The sequence below is a fragment of the Acanthisitta chloris genome, unplaced genomic scaffold (genome assembly GCF_000695815.1).
Source record: "Acanthisitta chloris isolate BGI_N310 unplaced genomic scaffold, ASM69581v1 scaffold12946, whole genome shotgun sequence".
Taxonomy (NCBI): Eukaryota; Metazoa; Chordata; class Aves; order Passeriformes; family Acanthisittidae; genus Acanthisitta; species Acanthisitta chloris.
Window position 1 is genome coordinate 121834 of NW_008679804.1, and position 27402 is coordinate 149235.

General features: G+C 42.7%; 1 protein-coding gene across 1 annotated transcript in view; it reads right to left on the reverse strand.

Annotated features, from left to right (window-relative positions):
* Positions 1 to 8456: 8456 nt before the first annotated feature.
* The window catches only part of HSPBAP1 (HSPB (heat shock 27kDa) associated protein 1), a gene marked incomplete at its 5' end in the record, with an annotated part of 24209 nt that continues 5263 nt past the window's right edge, over positions 8457 to 27402 (reverse strand). Inside the window, 6 exons of the mRNA XM_009077462.1 lie at positions 8457 to 9002; positions 9212 to 9322; positions 12077 to 12160; positions 19287 to 19458; positions 22554 to 22690; positions 26794 to 26978. Coding sequence (XP_009075710.1) covers positions 8457 to 9002; positions 9212 to 9322; positions 12077 to 12160; positions 19287 to 19458; positions 22554 to 22690; positions 26794 to 26978 — 1235 coding nt within the window. The remainder of the gene's footprint in view (positions 9003 to 9211; positions 9323 to 12076; positions 12161 to 19286; positions 19459 to 22553; positions 22691 to 26793; positions 26979 to 27402) is intronic.

Here is a 27402-nt window from a genome sequence, read left to right on the forward strand (position 1 = left end):
GCTGCAGCAGTGGGGAAAAGCAGGTTGCTCTGGGGAGCAGCAGACAACCTGACCTTTCTCAAGGCTGGATTTGGGGGATACCCCAGTGGGGAGCAGCTGTCCATGCTGGTGGCACCTCCCTGGCAGTTTGCTTTCCCACTAGCACCCAGGAAACCCATCAAACTCCTTCTGCCCAGTGCCATAAGGAGCTGGCAGCGTTCCCTCAGCCCTCCACAAAGGCACTTGTTAATTCTCTATTCTTCCTTAATTACACGAACGCAATGTCCGTTCTATCATTGCTTTACAATGCCTCAGCTTAAATCCACTATTAAGGCAGGAGTGTTGTGGCTCAGACACTTTAATTAACATGAATGATCTCACCTTTGTCCATAGCATCTTTTTACATGTTATTATATCAGGTAATTGTTAAACTACTCACTGGTTTGGAGAGGTCTGTACTTTCATTAAAATGTCCTGCTTTTTTTTTGACCTGGCAGATTACCCACATTTTTACACTTAGAATTTTCAGGTGATTTGAATTAAATCAGTCCGCAAGAAAACAGATGAATTATGTAAAGGACCGGTGATCTCAAACTAAGAAATGGAGTTTGGTCAATGCTTCTCCAAATTTTAGAAGTTTCAAGGTGCTCCCAGAGCTGTCTGGGAAATCAACTACCTATTGAACAAAGCTATCAAAAGAATGAACTGAATAGTTTAAATTCATTTGAAAACTCCCCACACTTGTGGGAAAAAAAAGGCATTCATTAATTTTTAACATCCTCTTTCTTGTTTCCTCTCTCACTGAAAAAAAAGGCTGGGAGAGAAACCAGGGGCTCTTCCCTCAGGAAACAAAAGCCCTTCCAACTTTTTTGAGCATTTTAGAATAGCTGCCTGTGGTTTTTATTGAAGGGAAATTACATTGAAAATGGGGGAAGATTAAATAAAACCCAGCCCAAAAACCCAATCCAGAGGTCCTTTCAGGGAACACTCGGACGTGGATGAAACTGTCACTTCTGACCAATTTTGACCACTTGAAAATGTCAGTTCTCTAAAATCAGGGAAAAATGAAATTGTTTTGTGCAAGCAATGAGGACTGGCTCAAGCATCTTGCCTGCACCCACTGTCAGCCCTGAAGGTGGGCAGCATTTCACTGCTAAAACATGGTAGGAAGTTTGATCCTTCCCAAGAGTGGCTCCAGTTCCTGCCTCCTGGGTTTGGAGCGCCATTAGGTGAGAGCAAGACTGGGATGGAGGCATGGCATGAGACTTTTGCTTTGGCTTTGCAAGGACCGGGTAAACCCTGAAATTTGGTCTGAACACCTGAACATTCATCTCCTCCTCTTCCTCACTCAGCGTCACTGCTAAGAAGCAGCAGCAGAGCTGAATTAGTACAGACCAGGGAGAAAATCCCCCTGTCACTGCCCTTCCCCATCAGCACCAGCAGCATCACCTGTCCCCAGCCCAAGGCAAGCACAGGCTGTGGCATGTGAAACCTTTGCTGGCTGCTCACTGCTTGATTACCACCCAAGGAGGAGCATCTGGGGGCACTCCTGGCCTTGCTCAGACTCACCTGGGACACAAACCCACCCACAGGCACTGGAGCCTATTGCAGCTCAGCCCTAGCCAGCAGCCTTGGTTTCAGCCTTGTCTTCAGAAAGGGGTTTGCATCATGTTGTCCTATTTCTCCAGACTGATCTCCTTTTGCTCCCAGCTGTGGCTCATGGTTCACTGTGCGTGGATGTGTCAATGGATCCTGCAGGATTGCGTCCCGGGGTGAGGATCACCTTTGACTCCCAGTTGGCTCTGCTGCTCTCCAACAGTGAGTTGTTGTGCTTTGGATGGTGGTGAGGGCAAAGCTGTGTGTGTACCACATCATTACATAGGGCATGATTCTGAAAAAAAGGACTAGAGGGCACTCTGGGTTAAAGGACTGTCTGCTTGATTTTTGCCATGTGTTTGACCAACCCGAGTGTGAACCTTTCCTAGGCCTAGGGTGGGTTTGCTGCAGTGCTGCCCATCACATTGGAGAGATGCCTCTGAGTCATCTTAACCATGTGGGGTCAGGGCTGTTGTGCTGTCCTGCCTCTGAGCAGAGCCTCTGCCACTGCTGGGGTGTGGACCGTGTCTATGACTCCCAAACCCACCCCCAGAAGAGAGGGAATGGGGACTAGGTCTGACCAACAGCCCTGTGGACACACCACCCAGGCATGGAAGGCTCCTCTGCTGGTATGGGCAGCTTGGTGCAGTGGTGACGAGAGTCGTGGTTAACTGGGTTAATTATATTCATGTTGCTAGGAACACGGTGAATTATGTTAATAGCAGCATCTGGGGAAATTACATCTTCATTAATTGGTCCTGATTGCTTTTTGGCAGATGCGAGATGTTTTTGACTTGAACATGCAGGACAAAATTTATTGTAATCAGCACATGCAGTAAATGCACAAATACCATTACCTTGCCTCGCTAATTAACTCTCTGAACAGGAACTGATGGCAAAGACCTGCATGGCCATCTTGTCCTTGCTCTCCTGCCCCAGCCAGGACAGGCTTGTTTTCTACTGGTCTATGCTCTATTGCTTCTGCTAATAGAATTTGGAACACTATTTTGAGTTAATAATGGTAATAATGTGGTTGGCAGACACAGGGAAACAGTTATGGGGCTGAGGATGATTCTGATGATGTGTTGTACCCTGGAGTTGGTTTTGTTGCTCTCTGGCTTTGATCTGCACATAAAGCTGTTCTTCATGGATGCAACTTGAGGGCAAACAGGTCTAGTCATATGCTTGGAGTCAAATTTGTTAATTCAGAGACCTCTGATCCCATAGTGTCCCCAGCTGGAAAAAAAGGTGGCTCAACAGGCAAGGCTGTCTTCAGGGGACCACTGCTGGGTGGGAGATGGGGCTGTTGGTATATCAAAAGGTGCCAGTCATGGCTCCAGCAACAATGATCTATGCACAGTCTGTGGCATTGATCTTTGAAATTCTTTAGCGTTCAATCAAGGTAGCAGCAGCAAACAAGGAATAAACCACATTTCAATGAACTGTCGCTAAGTAGCAGAAAACCCTGTTTTTAACCATGGCAAAGATCCTAATCTCTTCAGATAAAACCCCAAAGCTCCAAGCAAATGTAGAGCACAGAGAGGAGGTAATGCATTACCTCCCTGGGGAAGAACAGGCTGAAATGCAGGTGAGGCATTGAGTTCCTTGTAAGTTATGAGGCTGTTCATCTGGGGATGGCAATAAGTTGTATTATGGCCTTGCTTGCTCTGCCTTCTTTTTGCACAACACCATCTATCATTTTAATAGTGGTTTTTCAGCCAGCTTTGTTAGAGCTGCTGCTAATTGGGCTAGATTCATGTGTCCCACCAGGGCACAGGACAAGCCTGGCACTGCTTAAAAGGGAAGGGTAAATTTTACTGCCTTGTGCTTTGAATGGGCATAGCCCACACTTTGGGGAGCAGAAGGAGAGGCATGGCAGGGGGAAGAGAGGAATTTAGGCACAAGTTTGACCCTCTGGCTGCCACGGAAGCTCAGAGGTACTCTCCCTGTGGTGGTGATGGGCAGTGAGTGGCTCCACATAAGTCAAATATATCTCCCTGGGGAGATGAAAACCCTTTTTACAATTGGCCTTTCTGACCTGGAAAGATGCAGGACCACCTCTTTTGCTAGGAAATAGGATTTAAAAGTACTTCAATGCTTGAAGTGTCGGCTTCAGATCTTCATGAAGTGGTTTTTATGGGTCATCACAAGGAATCAGAACTTGTGGCTGGGACAATTTCAGTTGAGCTTTGGAAGAAGCAAAGTTTGCACCTTCAAAACTTAGAGCTAGATTTTACTGAGGATCTGTAAGGTGCTGAGCAGGGAGATGGCTGTGTCTTTTCCATCACACTGCCCCTGTAAATAAATGCAAGGACCAGGACAGTTGTGATGCATGTGAGACTTGGCTGCAATATGACACTTCTGGCTTGTAGGACACAACTTTTATCTGCTGCAGGGCTTCGTAAGTCCTTCAGCACAGGGGCCCTGGGAGCTCAGAGAGCTCCAGGATTTCTGCTTGTGTTCCCAGAGCCTTTGGGAGACTTTTACAAAAATCCTTGCCCCATCCATCCCACAGCATTTGCAACCTCTGTCCCCTCTGCCCTACAGTCCTCCCTGGAGCCCTGGGTGCTGTGGTCCAGCCAAGCTGGCTGTTCCAAGGTGACCAGAGCTCCAAGCTCCCTCTCATCCCACTAAGATGAACAAACCCCATTAATTAGATGGAGAAATAAATGTCTAGCAGGAGCATCCACTTGAAGTAGCTCCAAAAACACAGCTCCAAAATGTGTGGCCCTTCAGCCAGTGTGGCTATGTACATCCCCATGTCATTGTGGGTCAGACCTCTTTGCCCTCCAGGACAGAAAAGCATGGTGCAGGAGATGTAGGATCCTTTTCCTTGCTTGTCCAGATGAACTGGGAGGTAAAACCAGGCCACTTGTCTGCAAAGGTTCTTCCCCATCAGCTACCATTGTAGCAACACCAGAAATGTCAGCAAACTCCCCAGAGAGGAAGTCTGCCCACACCAAACACCTAAACAGCTCACGTTTGTAGCTCAGAAACACAGCAAGGAGCTTACTAGTTGGCAAACGGACTGAGTTGTAGCACTGCCTTTATTTTAAAGGGCAATTAGCACAGTGGAAGGATTCTCTCTGCCTCTTCAATATGCTACATTTGTAAGTTAAAGGCTCAATTTATAGTTAACGTTATATAATAACATATGTCACAGCTCTGCAATTGAGCTGCTCTGTGGCATTGAGCAAACTGTGCCAGAGCAGAAATCCCGAGAGATGTGAATGGGGAGGGAGGAAATAGTACTGTGAAATTAGATGGTACTCACTGGAATGTAGTGGGGAGGTTTGCAGTGAAAGACTGAAGCTCTGGAGATGTCACTATTTGGGGTTTTCCCTTCCTGCTCTCTTGAGAGGTGGGAGTGTTTGATTCACGTATGGTTTTTGCAGATTCCTTTCAGTGAGGGCTGTGCTCAGGGCTAGTGAGTAGCAATGTTGGGACAGTCCAGGAGACATAAACAGGGCAGGCCCATGAACCACACTGTAAACCTGGTTTTGGGGCAGGGAACATCCAGAGTTTCCAGCAGGCAAGTGGAACAGTCTGGATGTGTGTGGGCAGATGCATATACTGGCCCTTGGCTGGAGCATGGCTTTAATTTCAGCACCAAGCACTGCAGTGACAATCTCTTGCTGCCTCCCAGGTAAAGCAGAGATGATGAGCATGTCACCACTGTGACCACCCTAGTGATGGCTCCAGGCTGTGCCTGCTGCTGACAGTGAGTGGGAAACACTCTTAACAGTCTGGATGTGTGTGGGCAGATGCATATACTGGCCCTTGGCTGGAGCATGGCTTTAATTTCAGCACCAAGCACTGCAGTGACAATCTCTTGCTGCCTCCCAGGTAAAGCAGAGATGATGAGCATGTCACCACTGTGACCACCCTAGTGATGGCTCCAGGCTGTGCCTGCTGCTGACAGTGAGTGGGAAACACTCTTCTCTTTATTAGTAGTTGCAGAGGGATAGCACTGGGTTCCTGATCTTCACCGAGCCAGGCTGTCACCAGAGAGATCAGAAATCATTTATTTTTAACGCTATGAATATGTAGAAACTTGTCTGAGCTTCTGCACGCAGCGGCCATGAATTTAGAAGCGGCATCAGAAATCATGGCATTCGGCATCCTGCGTATCGGGTCAGAGCCATAAATTTCTCTTACTGGTGCACAAGCCATTTACCATACGTGACTTTCTGAATTTGTGGTCATTTCTCTCTCTACCCCTGTGTGCTGAGTGTATGACTGAGATTTTATATTGCACCTTGGAGACACAAAGTCCTTCTGGTGCTTTTGCCTCGCATCCTAAACAGGCTCACTTGCTCTCCTCCGCGTTCCCTCAGCTAATGGTTTCTGGCCACAGCCTGGCCCTTAAATCATGGGCAGCACCTGGACAGGCATAAACTGCAACTCTCCCCAGACACAGTGGATTTGATTAGAGTGATGAGGGATGTGACTCTGAACACAGGCACTCAGCCTTGTGAGAATGGCTGCTCCTACACTGAGCCTGAGGCTCTGAAGCCCAAGAGGATAAGTCCTACGGAGACCTCTGACACATTCAGTGAGCCTTTCCAAGGACAGTTGTTCAAAATATAAAGGGAGGAAGTGTTCAGTGTGGATATAGTGGGGTATGTTAAGATGATCTGTGTGTTGGGAGGAAAGCTTAAGCTAAGGAAGTTCGCACTGTGAGCACTGGAAGATGGTGCTGCCATCCACCTCCTCCACTTTGCTGCCTGTGCTTTTCCTCCCCCACCTCTATATGTTCTAGACATAAAAGCTTTTTTATTGCAAGACTATTTTTGCTCAGTGAATTAAAATGAAGCATTTGCAAACCCTCCTCCCCTGTGCAAATGCTCCCAGCAGCAGTGCTCTCTGCCTGGTCCCAGCCCCTCTGGTCAGCCTAGGAAAGATGACACACAGCAGCAGGACCCGAGTGGGCTGTTGCCAAACCCAGCCCTGCTGACATGTGCCCATGCCTCAAAACAGGTCTGTCCTCTTCCACAGATCTGCTCCCTACGAGCCTGGTGAATCACTAAAGGCAGCAGATGCTACTAAGATGTTTCCTAACTAATTTTTAATCCTTTTGGCACAACACGCAAACATCAACTGTATCAACAAGACTGTTTATTAAATTTGTTCAAAATAGTGCAACCCCATTGAGATACTTTGGTGTAGTAAAATGAAACAAGAACAGGGGATTTTCACACATGTTGCTGAGAATTTTATCTTGCCTGCAGGTTGCTCTTGAGAATGATATATAGGTGTTACCAAGGTCTGAGCCCAATTACAAGAGTAGGGCAGCAGGACACTGGAAACTCCACATTTCTGGGTCAAAGACATAGATGATGTGGCCTCTACTACTAACTCACAGCCACTTTTCAAAGCCAAGGTCTCCAGCAAACTACATGTACAATTCTGTTTCCATCAGGATAAGGTTTCTGTGCTTGTTAAACGTGAACTTTTGAGCTTTTTCTACTTAATCCTCTTCCAAGTGTATAAGGTGTTTTGGGAGATTTTTGAAATGGCAGTTTCCTGAATTTCTGACCTATTGATGCTTATCTAGAGCACTTACTATCATCCATCAGGGCCCTGCCAACTTGCAATCTGAATAATAGCAGAGAGAAAGCACCTTTGCCATCATGATTTTTCAACTATAAACTGCTGGAAGTTGATCTTCGTGAGAACAGCACTAGCTTCAGGTATTTAGCAGGGAACAAGCATCGAGCAAAGGAAATACCATCTAGAGCTCTGGTGGTACAGAGTTATGTATGTGGAAACAGGTCACTGGTACAAACGGGTTCATAGGTGCTAGCAGACACGAGTAAAGAGAATTTTGAAAGCACAGGTGTCACAGAACCTGCCCCTAAAGAACCCCATGAATCTGTGGCTTGGGCAAATGCCACCTCAAACAGAAAACAGAGGAGGCCAGAGCAGACTAGAAGATGTCAGCAGCTTTCTTTCATTTTTTTTTCTCAAGCTTCTATGCATAGCTTCAGTGTTAACCCACCTTCATGCCTTTATTTCAAGTTCCATAACTTTTTAATCAAAGAACAACTCAGACTTCAAAAACAAATCCAAGGACTACTGTACTTTGCAGAAAGGATGGTCTTGTACAGAAACCACTTACAACCAAAAAAAAAAAGATTATTACATTTTGATTGCTATGGTAAAGAGTAGGACAGGGTAGAAAGTCATAGCTGCTTTGCTTTGTTCCTCAGAGATGGGGAACTGTGCACATCTGGCTTCAAATAAATAATAACTTCCCAATGGCCTTTTGTCTCCCAGCTTCAAGAGTTTCTGAACTAGCTGAAGGCCACTTCCTTGCTAAGGGCTTTTGTCTCACTCCAACCTAGAGCTTTGTGACAAAACTGAAGTTATTTTGTGGAAGGGATGAAGTAGATGCCTCAGTAAGGGTATTGGCTCTTGGCTGAGGTTTGTTTGAATTTACTATTTCTGATATGAGCAACTGCTCACTTCTAGACCATTTTACTTTAAATGTGGTCAAGGACTGCAGTCTACAGTGAGTCAGCCTATCTTCTCTCCCACTCTTGGCCCCACTCTGCTATGTCACAGTGTCCCAGCACTCCCTCCTGTGTCTATCATCAAGATCCCACCCGCACAGCACAGTGGGAGTGTAACTGTGTATGCACTGTTTTGTTCAGAACACTGAGGAGCAATCTGACTAAACACACCTTTCTCTTCCAAGCCATCACTAACCAGTTATTCTTCTTTCAGCTCAACTTCAACCTGCCACTTAACCATTTACTGCATCTATCTACACCTAAAAATTATTTGAAATGAAACATTCAATTATTACAGAGCTTAAACACCCAGAACAAGGCTGCTGTTTGATTTCTTTGTTTCAGAAATGATAAAGTACTCCAGCGTTAAACCCTTGTTCTCTCCAGCAGCAGCCGAGCCACTAAATTGATGACGTGGGGATTAACCAAACAGTCTAGCAAATCATTGGTAGAAAGGGCTGTTTGTGAGGTGTCTGAACCCATTTGATGTGCAGGAGTCTCACAGTCATTACTCATTACCAACTGCTTCCTCTTGCGGTGTAATTTTCCAAACTGTTCTCCTTCATTTTCACAGAGATGATCTCTACCATCACTTTCAACTGCAACTGCACCTGTCGAACTTGTTTCTTGAGTCTGTGGTAAAACTTGAATAAGATGAGGCCCAAAAGGTGTTTTCTGCAGCTCTTCTGCTTTAGATGTTGAAAAGTCAAATTCATGGGTTAGTGATCTGCAGCCCTTTGCTTCACAGCCAACTTTCCTTTTCTTCCTTTTGCATGAGGCACTTGTCTTTTGCTCTGCACCAGTGCTGCTGGAATGTGCCTGCTCTGACACACTTGTCTTCTGACACTCAAGATACGCAGACACTGCTTTATTCAGGTACTGAAGATTGATTTCATGGGATGTTGCCTCAACCTAAGAAAACACCCAGGATACACTCAGTTAAAAGGAGACATGTTTCAATTCAGCGCTGCATGATTATCTTCCATGAATTACTTTTGCTACATAAAGGGAAGGAGTTTAAAATTCTTTTTCTCAAGCAGCAGAAAGACTCAGGGGGAGCTAAGCAAAATGTCAGTAATTCTTTGTTATCACTGCTATAATGGGAGCAAGAGAGGACTTACCTCCGTGGGATTTAGCCAGAGATCTCCATCGCTGGGATTTTCTGCTGCTTTTATGGCACATACCAGCACTCGAGTTATTGCCTCTTCTACACGAGCTTCATGATCTGCATCCTGCCTCAAGAGAACAGAGAGTTTTAGGAGATAGCTTAGCTCTTGGGTCTCTGCAGAAAGCTGAAAGATCTTGGGAAGTACATGGATGGCTTTAGTTTGAAAGCTCTTATTCTGTTAATTGAATCTGGTGCTTGAAATGACAATGCAATGTTAGCATTTAATTAATGTATGCATTTATACAGCTCTTTAGGAGTAAAAGGGCTATGGAAGCACAGAGTACATTTTTTGTATCTACATATTATGTCTAATTTAAGTACATAAGCAAGGCAGCAGATATCTAGGGGCTACAGAGGCACAAAAGTGAGTCACAAGGAAAATTAGGAAATATTTTATCATGTAACAGCAGCTGACACAGCTGAAACAGCAGAAAAACATGTTTCCTCTGTAATCTCTCCTGCAAAACTAAAGACTAAGTTAATAACTGGCCCTCTGTTTCAGGCCTTTGCTTCCTGCATCATCCCCTTGGGACATCTGAATACTAGCTAGTTTGGGATAGCAGAACAAAACTTTTTTAGCTTTCCTTCCCATGTGAGTTTCTTGCATGTGGAAGGAGATGGTAGACTCTCCAAACAAGATGGGTGGTTTGGTTATTTCAATAACAAGTGCCTGGAAGTTGATACATAAATTTGTTTTGAGATGCTTAGACATGAGTTTTGGAGGAATAGTGTAACGTGGTCAACCCACAGCCCTGATCAGTCTAACTGCAGCTCAGGGAATATGTGACGCAAACCATGCATCTTGCTAGTATGAGTGCTGAAGGCAGTAATTCATCCTGGAACCCTAAGAAGAATTTGGGATAGAAGCAAGGGGAAGTGCTCTTGGCATTTTGTAGCTCTGGATGCTTGGCTTATTGATGACCTTATACAACAACCCTCCAAAATACAGAATTTGGTATTTACATGTAGGAATTATTTAAGGTGTTGCATTCTTGGTATTCATTCTGCCCTGCTGAATAACAGGGCTGTACTGATTGCATGAGAGTTGTTAGGAAGCAAGGAATACTTCGAGTAGCTCACATCCAGCTGAAAACAAATTAAATTTCTACTCTAAACTCTTGCCAATATAATTAATGGTTTCACTGGGACTATAATTGTTGCCGTGATTCACATCTGTCAATATGAGAGCAGCTGGTAACAGCTGCAAGCAAGAACTGCTTGGTTTGGTAATGGAAATGTTCTCAGCATTGTCTTTTAGTATCCATGTCAGAATTTATTTTCATAGATGGACTGCACAACACCTAACAGTGCTGTCATCATCAGCTGTAGAGATAATTTCTGTAAGCAACTTTCACCTGGGCTGCAATAGCTACATTTGCTTATGGCAGCTTTCAATATTTGGGGAGGGGAAACATTGCTCATTAGCAAGATCCAGCGAATACCCCTCTGTTTATGATGCCACACAACTACCTGCTCCTGCTGTCACCAAACAGGATCTTGGGTGACTTCTGCAAGACCTTTATGGCCAGAAAGGCCATGGAGTTTAGGTCCACTGTTTTTTTCCTTGCAATGCACGAGAAGAGTTAGAAATACTACAGCTAAGGCACCACCCCAACACATGGGAGCTACCAGCCTGGGACAACTGAATCCATCCTGCCCTAATCCTGCAGCAAGGGACAATTTGTGAGGCACAGCTTAGGGTACTAGTGTGCGTTGACATCAGGGTCTTTCCAAGCCCAGGGAACACAGCCAGTTCCTCTAAACTACCTCAAAAGCTGCTCAAATTTAAGGCAGGATTAAATGGCTGCTTTACAATATACTTGGTGCTTTCACTGGCACTGGATACAGCCTGGCTGTACTTAGGCCTATGGGCCTGCTGTCCTTGCTAAATACACAGTCTCATCTGGAAAATTTCTCCATGAGAGAAACACCCAAGTGAGTTCCTCTGCTCTGCAAATGCTTGGTTTGATGTTGGTATGAGAAATATATCGTGTGGTCTTTGAACAGCAGCTGAATGCGTATGTTCTTTCCCCTGCAGATTTCCAGTCTAATATAGGTTTTAAAAGCAGAAAAAAGAAGGCAATAAGTATGAGTGAGGCAGCTTTCACAGGCCATTTCAAAAGGTTCTTTTTTTTATTTTTAATATTAAGCTAGGATTAATAGTAAAGTCATTTGAAACAGAAAACCTTCTGGAGCATTGAGATGATCTAGTGGAAGATGTCCCTGCTCATTGCAGGGGGGTTGGACTAGATGACCTTTAAAGGTCCCTTCCAGCCCACACTGTTCTCGGGTTCTATGGAATCATCCCATACATACTGGTAACATGAGCAAGAAAAATCAAAGCCCAGGGGAAAAGAAAAATAATTAAATACTTGAGGAAATCCAATTTCAGGCAAATCAAAACTATCACAGAGAAATGAAAATTCAAAAATCCTCTTCCACCCCCTTCCTATCACATTAATCTGATTTAAATTCTAACTTAGCTTTGTAAGTAAGCATGTCCTTGAGGCGAAGTTGCTGGTTTCTTGTACCCTATTTAGCACAAAGCTAGTTAGCCCTTAAGAAACTGGACATGAAAGTTTAGCTTGTGTTTAATTGTTTGCCTGATTGAGGTGCACTTGAATTGGGATTTCTGCTGAATTGTGGCTTCAGATCTAGAACCTCAGAAGGTTCTTCAGGAAAACAGTGCATCCATAAGGGCTCTTCCCTTGCCAGCCTCTGAAACAGCACACCCAATAGGGCTGCAGCTGCAGACAAGGGGCAGAAGTCCATGCAGACATGGAAGTGCTGCATCACCATGACATAAAAAGGAAAATACCAGTTCAATCCAGGAGTTTATGCTGACAGTGATGGGATCAATGGATTCCACATAGTGCCACCATTGCCTTGGAACCAGAAGGACCTGGAATTGGAGACATCACATTAGGGTACTAGAAGAAATAAGAAGATAAGTTATTTTAACATAGGTGATGTGGGATGCAGAGACAGAATGAGGCAAGGAAATGGGGCTGGGAAGGTGGTATTTCTTTCTTTTTCTAAAGAGCCTTTTCTAAAGACCTAAGTGCTCACTCTCCTCCCACTGTATCAATACTATCATGTAAAAAACGGACATGATCCAGAACCACCTTTCATCCACACCTTCCTATGTGAAGCAGGACTGTAACCTTGTAACTGTTGTAGGTTGCACAAAGGGAGTGCAGCTGGGGTAGCAGTACAGCAGGGTTTTAGAGGAAGTCTCAGCCAAGCAGGAATTCTTTTGCAGACTCTCCAACTGAGCAGAATTCCCAGTTCCTTTAGCAGGACTGCTAGCTGGTTTCTCCAAAAAGCAGGTATCCTAATGCTCATCTAGGTGACTAACAACATGTAGCTTTAATTCTGGTAAATAATCATCAGTATTAAATTTGTCACTTTTAGTAGACATGCTTTTAGCTGGGACAATCTAGTTTAGATCAGAGTTTTACAACTATGTCAGGATGACAGCTGTGACATAAAAATGATTCTAACCCATAGTTTTTATGGTACAAGACATTGATGTTGTTTTGATGATAGAGGACAAGCTTTACAGATTACTGAACATTAGATTAACATGGAGCTATCAAGAAAGCATAAAAGATATTTTTTGACAAGGAATAAAAATGGTCAGACACGGATAAAAATATACACTTCAGAATGGGGAAAGTGAAGCAACGATCTGTATCTGAATTGCAGGCAATCCTTTTTCTTGGTAGACACAAATTACTTAGAAGAATGTTCTGCTACACAGATAGCTCTGTGCTTTGTTATATCAAAACATGGCTAATGAGAAAATGTCTGTGTAGGAAACAATGACTGTGGCCCTAGTCCTGCAAACACATACAGGACACTCAGCACAGAGTCATTTTTGGGCCAGAGGACAAAATGTTCTCCACAGACTTCAATTTAAGTCAAACAAAAAAAATATTGGCTCTGTAAATGTCAAAAACATTTAAAAACTGTACTTCAATCTAGCACAGCATACAAAAAAGAGAAGGAAGTTGGTCAGTGGAGGGCCATTATTTTAAAAATATCACTAATTAGTTATTCCTGACATCTAAAAGTGTATAAAACCCTACACAGACTTCAGCCAAAACATGTTTTCTACACTGAACAAGTTTCAGAGTGGTGCTTTTATCACAGAAACATCCACTTTAAATGAAAAGTGCAGTTGCATTAGCAGCAACGGGTTTATATGTTAGCAAGTGTTTGCCTACGTTTCATACAAAACTCCCCCAAACACTCATCTGCTCTACATTGAATTGATTACCTCACATTGAATTGTGCTAAAGAATCTGGGTGCCCTCCAAATGACCGGGTGTAATGATGAAGCCTGGAAAACTTTGTTGCACAGCTCCTGTAAGTGGCTGCTTGCAACAAGGGGATCCTTCCTCTGAGACCTGTGTAGGAAGCGAGAGCTTGTAACATGCTGGAGAAGTGGATGAAGACACTAGGGAATTGGGGTATGGCGCAGAGGGACTATGTAGCAAGGGAACACAAGCAAGGGACAAATTAAGGGAAATGTATAAATGTTTCAGTAAGAGATGCTGCCTGGAAAAACAGGATGGAAATGAGGTATAGAACGTGTTGGCTCAACACGACTTGCATGCAAAATGGAAACAGAATTGCTTTGGAAAGAAGAGGTACAGTCAGAAGGAAAATACAATTCCCCCCAAGAACTTTGGTGTTTTCAAACCAAAGAGGAGGCACTTGGTCTTTGGAGAGACTAGTCAGATTTTACTTGCCAGCAGGTTAAGGGTAATAACTGCAAAGTTGTGCCTGTCTGCAGCTGGCACTGTTTGCTGATGCAATTTATAGAAGAGCTACAGAGCTGTGATTCAAATAGGCAAAAAAGGTTCCATAAAGACACTTGCTCTCCCTATTTTATTTTTGGGCAAGCTTACTCCTGTTAAAATAAGGATTTATAGCAGCAAGGCAATTGAAATGATCAAAAAGCAAATGGACTAAAACTTTAAGGAACATGAAGAAATGGAAAAATGTAATTAAAACTAAAAATTACAGCTGGCAAGACAGCAGAACTAACAAAAGACCAAAAAAAAACCCCAACCTAGCAAAAAGAGAAGTGGAGGAGGATTCTTCTACCTATACAAACTAGTATTCTTCTAGGTTTGTAAATTAGAAGCAAAAAAATCCAAACAGAAACAAAATGAAAACAAAACCCACCACCGCTGCCTCTATCAATTCCACAATAAAATAAAGCAGACTTCCATATGTTTATGAGTATGGGGCACAGATTTTTCTACAATCCAATAGGAAATGTGAAAGCAAACCATGGTAAAATAACACACACAAATGCAGCAAACATTTTATAGGGAAAATGTAAAGTGCAAAAGCAAGACAACTATTCCAAGCTAAGAGAGAATCTTGTGCTAGTCTGTTTTCTGCAGAACACATCTCGCCTTGCAGGCTGGGAAGATACTGATCTAAACAGCAACCAATCAGATAATTTTAATATTTAGGCTAGTGATAGGCAAATATAGCAAATGAAGGCAAAGTAGGACAGAAATCCCAGAAAAGATAAAATGAAATTCTGTAATGGGAGGAAAGAAACCAAGGGAACAGTTGGGAGAGCAAGTGGAGCAATGCTGAAGACTTGTACAGCACAGAGAACAGACCAGGTTTAAATTCTCAGTGGACATGATTAACTCAATACGGTGCAAAGGTAGGGCAAAGGTGGAATTGCTTCAAAAAGAGAGCATACCCTGCAGTGAAATATCATACTGAGAAATTTCTGCTCATTAGAAAAAGATATTTGGGTAAATGCACGCAAAAGGGAAGTCAGTGCGATGGGAAGAAAAAGACGTGGGGCTGCGGAGGTACCCAAGCAAATCCCTGAGCTTCTTGCAACCATGGCAATGAAAAATAAAATGAAATTGATACATGCAAACTCAATACTGTGGGAGCACCACCTGAGGATTCTGTGGCAGTGCTGCTACCCCAGCCTATGCCCCATCTCAGCTGGGGCCTGGCTGTCCTGCTGCTAGGAGGGCGTTTCTCACCCTGCCTCCCTCCTCCCTGGTATCTTGCCACCTACTGAAACTGAGCTCCAAGGGTCACAGAAACACAGGCACAGCCCTGGGGAAAAGCACTGTGAAGAGGGAGGAAGTGAGGCTGTTACAGGGCATGTCTATAGTGACCCAGGTGAGACACAGAGAAGAGGTGGAGAAGCAGAGTTAGGAACTCGCAGCTTTCACCTTTGGTCTGCCTGGATTTTGGGGCACTCATGGGGTTCTCTAAGTGTGTTGCAGGCTGAGTGGTAGTTTTATCACCAACCTCAGTGTAAATTCAGCTCCCTTCCTGCTTCTCCTGTGATGGAGACAACAGTTGAGTTGGGCTGCCTGCTTTGACTGTGGAGTGACTTGGGGCCAGATCTGCAGTCTCTCAGATGAAAACTCTTTATTCCTTCCCCAAAACAGACTTGCCAACCACCTACTATGCCATGCTGTGGACAATTCTGAATTCTCCTTTACTAAAATCACTTAAACTCTTCTCCAACACAAGCAGTTTTTCAATGTAACCCCTTTTTAAAAGTATTTTGTTTAGCTGGAAAACCTTGCTGCCTTTTAAAAAGTTTGAATTACTGCATTTCCTGAGGTACTGCAACACTTTTCTTTGGTATCACTTTTATTTTTCTTGACTATTCAGACTGTCTATTCTGCTGTTCCCCACTTTAAGCCCAATCCGAAGTTCTCCAACCTTGTCTTTAAAGGTGGCACACAGGGAAATCTCTCCCTGACTTCATAAGAGGTTTTTTCTTGCTCAGGGTTGGGTTAGAAGTTAGGGGTCTGACTGTGCTGTTGGAAGCTCTGGGTACTGAGCAGGATCCCATGGTGTGTTAGATTCTGAAGCAGGAGCACAGAAAGAGAAAACCTTGCAGCCATACACAGGAACTGAGTGACAACTGTATTCGTGGACACTGAGTTTGAGATGTGTTTCTTTAGACTTTGAGAAAGCAGGTAAGCAAAAGCAGGGGAGGGAATCTTCTGAGCAGCAGACCTGGGTGAGAGACAGCAAGCAGTAATGTTGATCTTTTTCTAAAACCATTATTTCCCACAGTGCAACAACATTTTTCAAGACCAGAAGGGAACATCTTAGTCTCCATTTTCCTCTAAGACTAGCTTAGTTAGGTATCTCCTTGCACTTCTGCACTGCAGCTCCTCTGGCTCCAGGCTGCACCTGGGGCACCAGGACACAGGAGAGAAGGTAGCAGGGCAGCTGAGCACTGCCCCTACCAGCACGTGGTGTCCAGTACTGCTCCTGACTGGGGCAGCATGAGAGGGAATGGCATTGCTCATGGGAGCCCAGTGTGTAAGCTGCTTCCTCTCCATTAGGAGGACAGGTGTGTGGAGCTAAATGTGTCTGATTTCAGGTAAGATCAGCTGCACTTCCTAGGCTTTTACCATTGTCTGGTTATGTGGATACAGATTAACAGGGAGATGGATTAAGAATGATTCCATGAGAGAGCAGGAAGGAAGCAAGAGGCTAGTGAGAAGTGGGGCAGGGAAACAATGATAAATGATTTTATACTTGTACAGCATCTCAGGTTTTTGTAGCCTTTACAGGTGCCCCATGAACAAAAATGTTAAGCATCTACATATGTAAGCTCCCTTTATAGCCTGTGCAAGACAGGGAGGATGAATTGCCTTGTAGAGGTGCCAGGTTCTTCCCACTGCTGGCACAAAAGGCACCTGTCCTGAACAGGGTTTAAGTTGAGGGTGGCAGATCCTACCCTAACTCTCTTAATGCTTGTCCCAGCACATGGAGTGGAAGATACTAGAACACACGTTTTTCCTCGTTTGTGGTCTTTCAGGCAGTATTTGTATATTTCTGAAAACTATCAAGGTGTTATTAGAAATGCTGCAGGATTTAGTCAGCTTCTGGCTCTGTACTTAGCACGCAGCTTTGCAACCAGTACCAGTCAACTACCAAAATTCATAACAGAGATTGACCTCTGGACAATATAGTAGAAGGCACAAAGGATGCAACTGAAGTACGTGTTGTGCATTGGTACAATGTTATCTGAAGGAATTCTGCTTCTGGGCAGAATGGGTGTAGAAAAATGGGTTGTAGCAAATATCGACCAGAAGGTGGCATTAGACACATGAAGTTTTTGATATTCAAAGCTGCACTCACCCTACGTGCAGTTGCTCTCCTGAATACCTAAGAACACCTTTGTCTTTATTTTTTCAACCCTTTATTGTTACAGTAATCCAAAATGTTCTGTGTAAGCTCTGGGAATAAGTGGAGATGCTACATATTATAAAAAAATAAATCTGCCTGTAAATTCTGCAGCAATTGTACTAATTCTGTGTGAAACCCACATAGACATATCAAGGCTGTTATTATTTAGGGACCCTTTCCCTTGTAAACAAAGGAGTTCTTCTAGGTCATTCCTTTCCTCTCCATCAAAGGGCAGTAGTCTCCAGCCACCTGCCCCATAAGCTTCTGGATGAGGTGCTGGCAAGCACCATGCAGAAGGCACTGCTAAAATGGATGATGGCAATACCTCACTGCTCCATCATTGCCTTCCCCCCCAGAAATCCAAACAGTATCTCTTTCATGGCAATGCAGACAAATTGTATTACTGAGCTGGCTCAAGATCTTTATTCCTAGCAAGATTAATTTGTAATTACTTTAAGCCTAATTAAAATTAAGATCATATTAAAGGTTCACTACCACACTTGATCGTTCCAAAGGAGATTATAAATTGAAATAGTGTTGGGGATCAGGGATAATGCAGTGCTGAATGGATGTGGCACTTTTATCAATAGCAAAAATTTGTTCCTTGTGCTTTAAATTATTGAATGCTGCAACCTTACGAAGAGCTGAATGTGAAACTAATCACTTGCTTTAGGAGTATGAGTAGGAGCTAATGTAGTGCAAACAATAAAGGTTGATCACAGATTCCCCATTTGCATCTGTACCAACTGCAGAGCATACACTTCCCAGCTGATAAGTATTCTCTTGCTGGAAATTGCTACCCTGCTCCAGCCTGCCATCTCACTAGTTTACAGGAGTGCTCCTCACTCTGCCTCCTCAGAATTAACAGGATTCACAAAAATCCATTCTTTAAATTGTTGAAGGCAGCTGAGTTTACCAGCTAGGGACAGAGGAACACTCCACAAGTTAGAGCAAGTTTGACCTGAGCTGGCAGGTCAAAAGAGGTGACAATGTCTGGTAAGAGAATGGTGAAAGGGCTCTTGAAATGGCAACTCCACTGTCTGAAGCATTGGGAGCAATGAGCATTGCACAATTCCTTTGGAAAGGCCTGACAGTTTGAGATGCACAGCAGTGCGTTACGAGGACATGCCTGGCTGAACAAACGAAAAGGGGCAATTCACACTCCAAATACAGACCATGTTGATCAAATAAAGCAGGACACTATTTACGGCAGGAGACTAGGAATTAAGAGTCCTGAGTCCTACTCCCATTCTGCTGCTGACTGCTTGTGTGGCTGGAAGTCAGGTACTTATAATTGAACTTTCTCAGTAAAACAGGGTTAATAATATCCTCACATCCCCGTAAAGCACCATGAAACCTCTGGATGGTGTGTGTTCTAAATGCAAGTATCATCGTTAAAGTATTTCTTGAAGCAACACGTGAAGGCTATTCACTATCACAATATGAGTTCCTTTGCTTAGCTCTACATGCTCATCAATCAAATACATTTTATGGAACATAATGGTGTCACAGTAGAGAGGTTGGAATTCAAGAAAGTTCTAAAGCACAGGTCAGAGGTGGTTGCAAGAACTGTGATGGAATTAGGCAGCTGATTGAACTGGCTCTTCAAATGTTTGTAGTTTTTGTACAAAAAAGTCTAGTAAAAGAACTATCAGCAAAGAAAGTTCCCATGCTGAAACATATGAATCCTCAGTGCAGAGTGAAGGAAGAGGGAAGTTCCACAGGCAATTTGTTAAAATTTCCTAGCCGTTAATTACTCAGTTAAATTATTTACTAGAATACAAAGTAATGTAAAGCTCATATGTAAATGGTACCTGTCCTGGACTGAGTGTAACAACATGGGCTGTTGAGTTCCTAAACTCAGGAAAGCGTTTCAGATCAGGGTTGGCAATGTTGACTTTGCTGAATATGCTGGATTCCTCATAAGGGATCCTCGTGGGATAAAGGAAACTGGTGTCACCAGGTGGGAAGAGGTGCCATCTCTTCCTGAAAATAGAGAGAAGATAAAAATGTATTCAGTGCATGTCACTTACAGCAAAGAACTAAAGGCAGTAGCAAGGTTTTCAATAAAACATAAATCTGCCTCGCTGTGTGAATCTCCTACGCAGTGAGAACACAGGCAGTGCTTACAGGCTGTCTCCTGAAAGTGTTTTTAAAATATTCCACTTTTTAATTTTTTAACTGAAAAGATTTAAATCTTCTCACCAATTATTTTTAAAAGGCAGATAAAATAAAATTTTTAAAAATGCTCTCCCATCTGGCTTCTCCTTCCTTGCTTACACATGCAGTATTTACAGATGCTTAGAGCATTAAAAATTGCTCTGTAAACTAGAGAAAATAATTTTGTTAGAGACAATGTATTTTAATTCACTGAATGAATAGCTTTCAAAACCCACATGTGTTTTGAAAAGAAGGCATCATGTGTTTAGGATGGCAACAGTAAAAGGGTATGGACATGATCTTCTGTTTCCTATCATCACCTGCAGTACTTACATGGCTGTTAGTCACAACCCTCTCATTCTCAGTAAACATCACCTTGATGCTCCTGTGCCAAAGATAGCATAAATAAACCCCAGACACATCCATAGACCTAAGCATCCTGAAACCCAGTATATTGTGTGCTATCAGTACCACATGATGAAAATGTAGCTTGTGTGGGCCACTGGGTTTAAGAACTTACTGGTACGACTAAACGCCCAGATGGAGCAGGACAGGGTTGTTCTGCTCACAAGGGCAAATCATGTGCCAGGTTGCACTCTATGCATCCAAAGAAGTATGTGAATGCAGCGCAGGGCAGGGTGAAGCAGAGCTGAGACAGAGACCTTGTCCTCAGGAGCTAATCGACCAGATCGAAGAGGAAAAAAAGAATATGGCAGAATTGGTGGTGCCAGTTTTATGGGGATTATAAATGAAATACCTTAGCAGGTACATATGTTATTTAGAAATAGAAGTTTTATATGGCAGAGAATTTATTACATTTAAAAGGTGCCAGACAAACAGTACAACGTGACCCATGCACCAAGCAATGGAAAAATAAAGACAGCAATTTACAGCACAGTTGGACAACTTGAGCAGCTCTCCTCTTTGTTTCAGACTCTAGCAAGAACTTTACTTTTTGTCCCTTTCCTTGCTACTCACTTCTTGCTTTTTGTCTACTGTTTCTGGTTGTCAGATCAGTCACAGATCTGAAAATGGGAGAAAAGCAACCAAATGGCACAAAACCAGAAGAGACAGGAACAGAAGAGAGAGGAATAGCAGGATAGCCAGAACTGCAGAGACTGGCACAGATGGAAGTGCTGTGGGCCGCTGACATTTCTTGGTAATTACCAAAGCTACTGCTGGGTGCAAGCACAAAAACAGTTCTCCTGAAACTCAGGCCTTATTGCAACTTTATTTTGCCCTCCAAGCTAGATCCTCTGAAGGGGCAGAGAATAACTAGGTTAGGAGGCTCAAGGTTAATCCTGCAGGCTCATGACAAAGCAATATCATGAAGCAAAAAATTAAGAAGCCCAAGGGATGCAAGGAGGAAATTCAAGATAGCAACAAAGGGCTAAGGAGCCATCCCTGGCTTTCCTGCAAAGGCAAATCTATTTAAGTTTAGCATAAGCTTATATTCTGTTACAAAGCCTGTCTTGTTTGTGAGTCTCAAAAGGGAATCTTTCTGCTCTGAAGAAGCACAGGATTCACAAGCTTATGGAACTTTGCAATCTATTTAAAGGCTTTGTTCTGAAGAGGAAAACAACTTTGTCTTTTCAGGCCATGCAGAGGCTTTAGACTTCTTTTCCCTGAGCGGAACAATGATTTTGTTCTACCAGAGGGGGAGGAAGTGCCTTGGGAAGGCAGGCAAAACTACTACATGATGCTGGAACTCTGTCTCAAGTTCTACATCTGAAGGTAGAGATCAAAGAGGCTTGGCAGGTATCACGTCTGCTAGACTACTGTACATATTTAGTACACCCAGAATATATGTGGATCCTTGGTAGATATTTAGACATTTAAGTCTCATGGTCTTCAATGAGATTTCTGGCTCATGAATACACTTAAGTGTCTGGACTTCAATGCACAATGCTTACTGACGTGATCTGAGGTCTACAGGACTGGCTGCAGTGCAGTGCTGAGAGAGCCTTCTGGAATGTCTCTGCTGCACATTCACCCAAGGATCTCAAGGCTGTTTACAAACACGAATGAAAACCTACCTGAGAGCTGAAAAGAGTTACCATTCTTACAGATAAGATGATGACAAACTCATTTCTGTCAGGCCTTAAAGCCAACCAACCTGTGGCACTGCCCAGCTAGAAGCCAGCACACCTGACTTCCAATCCTGCACTTTAAGCACACCACCACTGTGATTTTACTGTTCTATAAAATGTCAGAATAATTAATCCCATTGAAATCTCACTAGCAAATTACTCTTTCCACTCTAGCCTATCAAACCTAAAAAATGCGTGCAACTTGTTTTGTTACTTTAGCACTACTCCAGCAGTAATAGATAACAAAAAACCCTGAGGCCAATATGCAAGGAAAGGCTAAAGAAAAGAACAGATTGAAAACAAAGACAGCAAGCAAACAGGCAGAAAGATACAGCAACAAAGTTACATGTTCCCAAATGAGTTTGGAGCCTCAAACGTCCCTTCTAACTTTGCTCAGGGCTGGCTGCTCCCTTCCTGATGTTCCCCTTTTAAATTAATTCTAGCAGGCTATTAGAGGCTCTTGCACAGAGAATATTGTAAAAGTCTAAAGTAGTTTCTTTCTATTTTGTTTTGGGCTTTTTTATTTTTAACTCTTCTTATCCTAATTCCAAATTCCTGAATTTGTAACTTCTTGGAAGATTAAACTTGCTATTATTGGACCACTTAACACACAGATCTTAAAATCAAACTGTGTTAGCTCCACAACCCAGTCAAACTCCAACCCCTTGAGGTTCTGCTATTTCCTATAAAACAATTCTGATCCTCTTCAGTCATTGAGAGCTCAAACAACTAAAATAATCAGGATCTAGAATTAATAGTCAAAGCATCCAGAACTAACTCAGCATAGTGTAACTGTCCTCTGTATTGGCTGTATGTATATGCTCTTGTTACCTTCCTTGTACTTGTAACACTAAGTTGCAGCCATAGGAGTCCAAATGGCAGGGGGTGTTTGCTCCTTCAGAACCAATCCACAACGTGCTCTCTTTTCCACTTCTTCCAGGAAAACCAAAGTCACACCACCTTATATCCTACAGCAACAAAAAGGGGTTTTATGTAAGCTGTTGAACTGATTCACATCCAACCCTCAGCTCTCATCTCCCAGCTTCTCCTTCCACTGCTCAGTCACTCTATCCACTGCAGCTACTGCTCCTTGGTGGGGTTCTGGAGCAGGCATGGCTGTGCCCCTTCCTCCAAAATTCTCAAGTAGCATTTCTTCTGCTGACTTTCTTCCTCTTCTGTCTGACTACACAGCCTCCGAGATCTCAGTCTCCAGTGCTCATCCCTGTCTGTCATATCACTCAAGTTATCCAGCTGCTCTACAGAAGGACTGCCCAAATGCCCACATGGGGCTTCTTTCCTTTTCAAACAGTCTTTTTTTCCTTTCTCCACTCTTAACCAGCCACCCAAGCTCAGGACTGCTTTTGGAAAATTTCTGATATATGGCATTTCAAAAAAGAATGAACGGTAGGAAGGAAAGAAAAATCCCTTTTCAAACCAATACGTGGCATATTTGCTCTCTCTTTGCTCCTCAGCTTTCTCCATGTAGTCTGGAAACACAGACTCTACCCATATTCTGACCCAGTGTTATGCTGGTTTTTTAAGTTTCTTGTTATTTAATGGACACATCTACAACTTCAGAGGCAGTGAATTTAAAACAACTCGATTACATGGTGAGCAAGGGCAGAACAGGTGTCTAAGTGCTATGAACACAGTCCTGGAGCTTTCCAGTCTGTTGATCCTCCCACAGAAATCCCTTGCAGATGACAGTTGGAACGAGGCACAGTGAGGTGTTTTTCAGAGAAGTCCAAGGGTTTTGCAGAATGGTTCTGTGTAGCTTGGATAAAGCTCTTCCATGTTTCTATAGCTCACCCTGCCACCTGCAGGGCCTGATCATTTGTTTATTGGAAAGCACATGAAGTACACTGGCCAGAGATACTGGTGCCTTTTGGCTGGAGCCCCAGACTGAGCCTTAGGAACAGAGATTAAATTCCTGGCTTCCTGATGGTCTCGGGCAAATCGCTTCATCTCTGAGCTTTATTTTTCCCGTCTTGAAAAGGAAGATAACAGTATTTGTTCTGTTTCAGTAAAGCACTTTGGGGTCATTTACATCACCTAACTTTAGGACCCTAACTTAAGCTTGGCTTCTGGTCTAGTCAAAACACTCCCGGTCGTGCCTTGGAAAATCATCTCTCTTTCTGCTGTCTATAAAGAGAAAAGAGGAGTCTAGGAGTCCTAATTTAAGTATGTAAGATAGCTGCTTGCAGACAGGTGGATGACTATCCTTTTCTAAAATCTATGAATGAGGAAAACTACAGCTTGACATCATTATAGGGATAACTTCACCATGAATCTGTATCAGGAAACCCTCAAAATGAGCGATGGCATTCCCAAAAATTAGGTGTTGCTAAAGATTTTGAATTTCAGAGTTATTGATTTTAAAGATATCATTTGAAAAAAAAAAGGCAGGAGAGTAATATAAACATTTGTCAAAGACAGCGAAAGATCAAGAGGAAAAAGTTGCTCCTATAGATTTCTGCAGCCATAAAATTTAGAATCCAATACAACTATTTCAGTGAAAAAGTTAAGCATAACACCATCTCTACACTTTAATCTCACACCTAAATAGTTTCTGTATTTTGTTACAATTTAAGTGGAAAGAAAGCACACATAATCAATATTAGATTTCAAAGAACTTCTTGAAAATGCTGCTGCTGTAGTAAATAGTTGAAGCGATTATGGGTAAAATAGTTTTTAACCAATGAACTGAAAAGGAACTGGTAGGATTACTGAAATCTTGTCACAGTGGGTTCCTTTTCTACAATAAAAAGCCACAGTAAGAAGAAATGCACTAAAAGGTGTTCCAACCATAACAGATGGCACATTACTTGTGAATTATATTTATTTCATTTGCTGCTTATAATGAAGTTAATCTGTACCCGTATGTCACTTTAAAAGGTCTCATTTCTATTTAAACTTCATGCATGTATCTTGCTTCTGATTTATATCTCAAATTCTGTAATGAAGTATCAACTGAACAAAAAATGTAAGATGCTAGATATTGCTCATAGATTAGAATAATGGAATCATTACCTTAGCCCACACAACTGTAAATGATAAACAGTGCAATCTAAATTTCAAACAACTTCTAAATGGCCCTATTAATCACTATAAATAACAGCACAGTTGGCCTTCTTTTCCCCTTCAAATCACCTTATGTAAATCTCAATAAAATCTAAAAAGAAAAAAAAGGATTATCATCAAATTCACACAAGAATGGAGAAGAATTTCTACAAAGAACTCTTTTGGCTGGTATAAATTGTGTAGCAGTGTTTCAAGAGCCATATGAGTCTGGAACTGACGGATGCATTTCTCTCCCATGCCTGTGAAAATGGCAGATGACACACACCATATTTGCTTGCATAACACCATAGATTTTTTCCTTCCCAGATTCTGCTTTTAAAAAAAATCCATGGCACAACCATTACGTGTGTCTATTCTAAACTTGCAGTACAATCTGTGGCTTGTTATAGGTCAGGTGATCTGGTTCTGGTATGACACCTGCACAGAAATACAGTTCTTGGAGCCTCAACTTTGCTCTTGAATGGGGGCAAGGGGAAGAAGGAGGCAGGAAAATGGTTGTTTCCTCCAAGTGTGTTTTTATTGACTGAATGAAGCAGCAGGTTATTCAGGTCTTCTGAGCTGCTATTATCTTGTGCCATGAAACACAGGAAAATGCTGTCTGTTGAGGCAGAAAAAGAGAAGACCAAGACAGGACCACAGATAGAGGAAGTCATGCAAAGATCTGAGGAAACCTGAAATATCCCTGAAGTTCCCAACTTAGTTCAAACAACACGAACCAGTATCAGTCATGCAGCCCAAATTTATGTGATCCTGATTGGGTTTCATTGTGCTTAGAAAGGGGAGGGAGAAAGGAAGGTAAGATGATCTCTGTGTCCAAATCTTAACTCTGGATCCACAGAACCACAGGAAAGGAGACAGTCAGAAAAAATGACTAAGCACTGAAAAATACTAATTTTTCTTGTATAAAAGAATAAAATACATACAAAGAGCATGGGAAATGCTTTCCGAGAAAATAATTAATTTGAGGGGACTTATCAGTTCATACTCTCTGTCATCCCGGTGGCACAGGTCTTGTAGGGAATTATGATTCCATTTTCATCTTTCAAAGTATAGAATTGAATAGTGCTTCATTTACTAGTATTTCTTTCTACCTTTTGAAAAAGTATACCTTTTGCATAGCTATCCCTAATTTTGCTCTCTTACAATTTGCAAAGAGAAGTAACTGGAATGAGGATGAATCAATACATTGAATAGCAGATAGTCACAGACAGAATAAAAGAAAATACCTGAGGTAGCTGTCCTAATACCTGTATTTAGGAATTACCATAGATTATGTACTTCCATGGACAAGTTACTTCATGTATTTTACTTCCTCCATAGAAAATTTAGATATAATAATGCCAGAGGCTCAGAATCTCTCCTCCTCACACACAGTAAATCCAAATATATTACGGGAAGGAGCAGTGCTGCTAGAGAAAATGAGCTATAATGCAAAACACAGAGCAAAACCATGTTACAGCCTTGTTGCTGCAAGTGAATACATGCCATCAAATCCTTTCTCCTGAGTGGAGCTGTTAATTTGGGCACCATTTGGGCACAATGTGGGTCTGGGGCAGCAGCAGGGTCTCAGGTTTGCAATATGCCAGGCCTGCCAGCTGCCTGTCATCTCCACACTCCTACCTCACATTCATACCTTCAGCAGAGGTGCAGAGAAGGTGTTCAGCTGCAGAGGTCACACATGTGACTTGGTGCTCTCCAAGCCTGCTGAGTCACAAAATGATGCTGGGCCAAATGGGAAGGACAGTGCTGCAACCTGGTAGCTGTTTTTGTCACTTTGGGTGTTGTTTTCAGACTAATAAGGAGACCCAGAATTTTAGACAGCTGCCACTCGGTACCAGTTCTCTGTTAGCCTGGGAGCCAATAGCTTTTGTTCCAAAATTTTAAAATAAATGGCCAAAGGAGCAGAGAAGGGATAGCAGTAGAGGTTTCAGAAGCTACACTAGATAATTTGCAATGGTTACATTCAGAAGAGATAACATTAATGTTTTACCTGGAAAAGTTCTGGCTTGTCTTCAAATACTCTGGCAAGGTATTTGTAGTCAGCATACGCCCAGTATTTGGAGTAATCATAACAACTGAATGGTCCAGAGAGACAAGGTGGCTGCCCACAACTCCAAGCCAAAAACTGTTCAAGTGTAGCCTTCACATAGCTACACTTGGTCTCAAACTGAGGAACTAGAGCAAAAAAGAGAAAAGCCAAATATTACATGAGCACTGAGCTCAGAATGAGTAAAAACGGTTATGTAGTTTCTCTCTCATCGCTAGCTAAATACAACATGAGATATGAAGTGGGACTAGGTAGCTCGACTCTGTCAATAAAAAGGTTCTCTTCACCTAAGTCACAATTAAAGCCTGAGACTATTGCTTTTTCATTAAGGTTTAAGTGAATAGCTGTTACCTTGAACTTGCTGTGAGATAAAAGCACACTGATAGTTACTGTTGTTCTTCAGCATAGTAACTCATAATACACCCAGGTTCCTTAAACAACTTCACTGCATCTTCCTTCCTAAGTGTGAGCTGCAAATGTGCACACAAGTATTTGTGTACTCTTTATTTTGTCTCCGTGGATTTATGTAGATGGACATGTCCATCTTACCCT